We start from the raw sequence: 6,000 nt of genomic DNA on the forward strand, positions 1-6,000 counted from the left end.
TGCTGGGTTTCTGTAAACACATTGTTGGGTTGTTTATGCTGGGTCAAAAATCTGTTATTTCGGGTACTTTAATCACAAACGTTGGATTGCTTTTGCTATGAATAAAGTGCTGCATGATTAAACTCAATGCAAAAAAAAAAAAAAAGTGGCATTTTAATTCAAATCCAACATTTTAATGGTTAGTGATCGGTGCATGGTCGTTAACTCGCACGTTCTGTGATATTCCATTGTCAAGAGCCCTTTACTAAAGCATTCGCTAGTTAGTAAGTAAGCAAATAAAAGATAAATGAATAAATAGCTTTAAATGGTACTTCAGCATAGTAAAAGTACCCTAGCATGAGTTTATATATTGTAGCGTTTTCACCGCTATGCAGGAACTTGGAGAGACGAGTGAGCTGCTTTTGCTGCCCAATGCAAATGGCTGGGAGTAATTTATTGTCTTCCTCCTCACGTATACACAAAATCCACCACATCCAACCTCCATAAAACACTCATCATCCACACACACACACCTATGGCCGAAGCCACTAACCTGAACACTTTTTCCCAACAGGGTGAACACAAAACAATCCCTCCCGCAAAGCATGATGGTAGACCATCAAAACCCCGCCCACGCCACACTGCCCCCACCCGAGCTGTGACCGTCCCCGGTCATCATGGCGAACTCAGTCCAGGAGGCGTGCCGGTGGTCGGCGCTGGCGTTGCGAACGCCAGAGTCTCTTTGCAGAGGAAGGAGGGTTGCAACCGTCCTCCTGAGGCGGCCCGGCCTCCACAGAGTTCGATATCTCGCTGGCGTTGGGCTGATAGGGAGCGAGACGGTCCCGGTGGAGCACGACCACTCGTGACCGCCCCGTCAACCGCACCCGGTAGACTACGTCAGAGAGCTGGGCCAGTACCGTGCAGGGCCCCACCCAGTGAGACATAAGCTTAGGGGAAAGCCCCCTTTTCCTTCCAGGGGAATACACCCAAACCTGCTCCCCAGTAGCAAAGTCTCGTCCCCGGCTGTGGGTGTCATACACGCGGCGCTGTTTAACACCAGCGTCCGCCAAGTGTCTACGCGCTAATTCGTGGACACGGAACAGTTTGTCTCTCAGCGAACAAAAATAATCCAACCCCGGCTTCGTAGGTAAATCCACTTGTGGAGGGGGGCCGAACACCAGGTCCACGGGCGTGCGCAATTCGCGACCGAACATTAACGCCGCTGGCGTCAGCTGTGAGGACTCCTGCACTGCGGTGCGATAGGCCCACAGCACAAGGGGCAGATGTTCGTCCCAATCCTTCTGCCGGGCGCTGGTAAGCACGGCGAGCTGGGTAGTGAGTGTCCGGTTGAAACGCTCCACGAGGCCGTCACTCTGCGGATGAAGGGGCGTGGTGCGGGTCTTTTTCACCCCGAGGCGCTCACACACCGCCGCAAACACCTCCGCCTCGAAGTTACGCCCCTGATCGCTGTGCAACCGCTCCGGGGCGCCGAACCGGCTGAACACCTCATCCACCAGCACTCGAGCCGTGGTGGAAGCGCTTTGGTCAGGAACGGCAAATGCCTCCGGCCACTTGGTGAAGTAGTCCATGGCCACCAGCACATACCGGTTCCCGCGATCGGAAACGGGAAACGGCCCGAGAATGTCCACGCCCATACGCCCATAGGTGCCCCCACCCGAAAGTCTTGCAGGGGTGCTCGCGAGCGCTGGGTAGGGCCCTTCTTTGCCGTGCAGACGTCGCATCTGTGCACAAAGAGTTCGTTATCAGTGTGGCAGCCCGGCCAGTAGAAACGAGCGCGCAGCCGCCGCAAAGTTTTTGTTACGCCGAAGTGTCCCGCGCCCGCGTGCCCATGGACCATCCCTAACACCCGTGTCCGCAAAGTCCGCGGCACCAGCAGCTGAAAATACTCGCCAGCGCCGCACGGCCGCTCCCAGTGGCGATAGAGTAGGCCCCCCCGCAACGATAGTCTGTCGAACTGCGAATGGAGTGCTTTTACCTCTAGGCCCAGGTGGGCGACAGCGTTATACTCCGGTCTCCGGCCCGCTTTAACCCAACCTAATACCTGCTGCAGTGCCGGGTCCTTCTCCTGCTCAGCGATTAACTGTTCACAGTCCAGCTGCGGCACCGGCGCAACGGCTATAGGCGAGGGTTTAGGCACCGCAGTAACTCGGCTGCACGCCGGCTCGGACGGCTGGTTACCGACGGGGGCTCCGGAGGACTGCGCAGGAAGACTGTTCTGACTCACGGGGTTCGAAAAGTGCTCGACGTTGCAATCGCCCGCGCGCGCTTCTACCCTCTCGCAGTGCTGACAGCGCTCGTTGCTACACGGCCGGCGGGACAAAGCATCGGCGTTAGCATGCAGTTTCCCCGCTCGGTGCTGAACAATAAAATCGTAATCTTGCAACCGCTCGAGCCAGCGCGCTAACTGCCCTTCAGGCTCTTTAAAGCTAAGCAGCCAAACTAACGAAGCGTGATCGGTCCGCAGCAAGAAAGACTGCCCATATAAATACGGCCTAAAATGCTTAAGAGCCGCGACGACCGCTAACAGCTCGCGCCGCGTGACGCAGTAGTTCTTCTCCGGTCCAGACAACGCGCGGCTGAAGTAGGCGATAGCACGCTCTTTGCCCTCACATCGCTACATCGCTTGCGTCCGTGTCGAGGATAAACATACGGGACGCGTCCGGATATTCTAGAACAGGCGACGTAACCAGAGCTTCCCGTAACTGGGTGAACGCTCGCGCGTGCACCCAGTCCCAGCGAAACGGCTGGTTCTTTCTCGTGAGCTCGTGTAGCGGGCTGGCGATCGTGGCAAAATTCTTTACGAACCGGCGATAGTACGAGGCTAACCCGAGAAAGGTGCGTAGCTGCGACACATTTACCGGTTCAGGCCAATTCTGTACCGCAGCAATTTTGGCTGGATCGGTGGCAATCCCTTGAGCGCTAATCACGTGTCCCAGAAAGACAGTCTCCTGCCGCAACAACTGGCACTTTTTGGGATTTAGCCGCAAATTCGCCCGCCGGATAGCTAGAAATACCTCCCGTAAGTTAGCTAGCGCAACCTCAAACTCCTTGCCGTGCACCAGTAAATCGTCCAGGTAGACGACACACCGATTGCGAGGAATATCGGCCAACACTTTCTCCATCAACCGTTCGAACGTAGCTGGAGCGTTACATAGGCCGAACGGCATGCGCCGGAATTGCCACAACCCCTGTCCGATCGAGAACGCCGTTTTAGGACGTGCTTCCGGTGCGAGTTCTACCTGCCAATACCCGCTACGCAAATCCAGCGAGCTAAACCACGCCGAGCCCGCAACGTGTTCAAGCGCATCATCTATTCGCGGTAACGGATAAGAATCTTTGCGCGTTACCTCGTTTAACCGCCGGTAATCCACGCAAAACCGCCACGACTCGTCTTTTTTCCGCACCAGCACAACCGGCGAAGACCACGGCCCGGACGCTGGCTCTATGACGCCCGAGTCGGCCATCTCCCGCAGCGTCTGCTCGGCGATAGCCCGTTTAGCTAATGGAAGCCGTCTCGGATGTAGCCGCACAGGAGCTGCGTTACCCGTATCGATACTGTGCTGCACCAAATTGGTATGAGTGCACTCGCGCTCATCTACCGCGAAAATGTCCGCGAACTCGTTCAAAAGGGACTTCACGGCATCGGTCTGCGCCTGATTTAGGCCTACGCTGCTACGCTGCATAAGCTCGGCCATTATGCTCGTTCGGTCTGCTACCGGATGTTTACATGGGGCGCCAACCGGAAGTTCCGCCCCCCGGGTTCGCTCCACTAACCTGTCCGGCTGCGTTTTGGGCACTAGCAACCTGGCTAACCCGAAGCTACCACGCAACGTTCCGTCATCGAGATTCAGTACGGCACCCCACCTTTCCAAAATATCCAACCCCAAGATACAATCATCCTCAATGTCGGCCACAAAGAATGGATGAAAAAGAATGATTGCACCTACTTGTATTCGCACGGTGCGACAGGCCCGTATCTCCAGATAACTCCCCGACACGGTGCGAATGTTCGCGGCTGGGGCCGGCAGCAAACGATCGCGACCAGTACTCCCCAGCGCAGCAGCGAGACGGTAGAGCCGGTGTCCACGAGCGCTCGTAGCGAAACGTTGTCCAGGCCACACTGAACGTAAACCCCCGCGCGATTTCCTACACGTCCTGACCGGAGATTGAGACCGGCAGTCGGGGAAACAAGGAAAGCTGTGGGAGGCGGCTTCCCCTCGGCGCCCCCCGAAGCTAGTTTAACGGCTGCTGGGGTACGTTGTCCTCAGGCCGGAGAAGATTGCAGCGGTAATCCGGCGGCCCCTGGCCTCGGCGTCGTCGCGAACTCTCAGGAGCGGTGTCGAGGCCTAGCCGCGACGGGTAGCCCTGTCCCCGGCCAGGTTCACCTACCGAGCGGCCCCGAGCCACGGGAGTGCGCTCGGCTCTTTCGCCGTGGCGTTCCGCCATGATGGGTTCGGCGGGTTCGGCGCGTTCAGCCTCGCGCAGCGCCTCAGCCAGGGAAGCCGGTGCCGCTAGCCGGATGTGCTCCCGAAGCCGCCACGGCCGGACTCCCCGCAGAAAAGCACGGCGCGCTAACTCCTCCTGCTGGGCGGGCCCAAACTCCGGGTAGCCTATGCGCGCGAGAGCTCTCAGGTCCATGGCGAACGCCCCCAATGGCTCGGAGGCGCTCCGCACGCGGGTTGCCAGCTCCTCGCCCGCAGCCTCATTACGTTCACCTGTGCCGAAGCGAAAACGGAGCGATTGCTGCAGCTTTACCCAGTCATCCCGCTCATCAGCCCGGAGGTCTTGCAGCGCCCGCAGCGCGTCTCCCTCCAACGAGAGGGCCACCCGGACGGCTGTTTCTGCCGGGGACCAGCCCGCGAATTTGGCGGCTAGCTCTACTTGGGCGATGTATGCGTTGGGATCGCCGGCGCCGTTGTAGGCCGGCAGGCGCAGCTGCAGGTCGCTTCGCTGGCGGACGGGGCACGGAGCTGTAGCTTGCTCCGGTGCCGGCGCCGCGTCACTGGAGGAATCCTCTCCGAGGTCCAATGCCGGGACCTGGAACGCGCCGCTCCGCTCCGGTCGCCGCTCTTTGCCCGCGCTGGCCCCATCAGGGAGGGGCTTCTTCCTCCTCAGCCGCTCTGCCACTCGGCGGCCTATTTGGATCCGCCGGATTTCCTCCGGGGTGCGCTCTAACCCGCGACTCTCCATCCCACTTCTGACACCAAATGTAGCGTTTTCACCGCTATGCAGGAACTTGGAGAGACGAGTGAGCTGCTTTTGCTGCCCAATGCAAATGGCTGGGAGTAATTTATTGTCTTCCTCCTCACGTATACACAAAATCCACCACATCCAACCTCCATAAAACACTCATCATCCACACACACACACCTATGGCCGAAGCCACTAACCTGAACACTTTTTCCCAACAGGGTGAACACAAAACAATCCCTCCCGCAAAGCATGATGGTAGACCATCAAAACCCCGCCCACGCCACAATATATAATGAAAATATTATGTATAAAAAAAATATAATTTATGTATTCGTGTTTAATTAAATTCTTAACATTTTAATGGTTAGTGATTGTTGCACCCTAAAAAATGCTGGGTTAAAAACAACCCAATCTGGGTTGTTTTTAACCCAGCTGCTGGGTAACTATTGGACTAACTAAATGCTGGGTTAATTTAACCCAGCAAAATGGGTTATTTTTTTAACCCAGCAAAATGGGTTAAATATACAACCCAAATGCTGGGTCATATTTAACTATAATGCTGGGTTAATTCTACCTCACAAATAGGTTATTATTATTTTTATGTTTTACAGTGAATCTGTAAAAAAAAAAAAAAAAAAAAAAAAAACTACCCACGTCTATTAAACAGTTAAATTACTTTGATATACTGGGTTATTACAAAAAAAAAACTTAAAAGTTTTGCAAACCATACATATATGCAATAAACAACATCCTATTAAATGTTTATAGAAAAAAACTTTTATTTTTCAAAAGCACAAGAACAGATAA

General features: G+C 55.3%; 1 protein-coding gene across 1 annotated transcript in view; it reads right to left on the reverse strand.

Annotated features, from left to right (window-relative positions):
- Positions 1 to 4,638, reverse strand: part of LOC128520866 (uncharacterized) — a 28,977-nt gene extending 24,339 nt beyond the window's left edge. The window contains exons 1-4 of the mRNA XM_053495298.1: positions 4,431 to 4,638; positions 2,619 to 3,535; positions 1,976 to 2,095; positions 1,137 to 1,631 (exon numbers count right to left, since the gene is read on the reverse strand). Of these exons, the coding sequence (XP_053351273.1) occupies positions 1,137 to 1,631; positions 1,976 to 2,095; positions 2,619 to 3,535; positions 4,431 to 4,638 (1,740 nt within the window). The remainder of the gene's footprint in view (positions 1 to 1,136; positions 1,632 to 1,975; positions 2,096 to 2,618; positions 3,536 to 4,430) is intronic.
- Positions 4,639 to 6,000: the final 1,362 nt, after the last annotated feature.

The sequence above is a fragment of the Clarias gariepinus genome, chromosome 1 (assembly GCF_024256425.1).
Source record: "Clarias gariepinus isolate MV-2021 ecotype Netherlands chromosome 1, CGAR_prim_01v2, whole genome shotgun sequence".
NCBI classification, from domain to species: Eukaryota; Metazoa; Chordata; class Actinopteri; order Siluriformes; family Clariidae; genus Clarias; species Clarias gariepinus.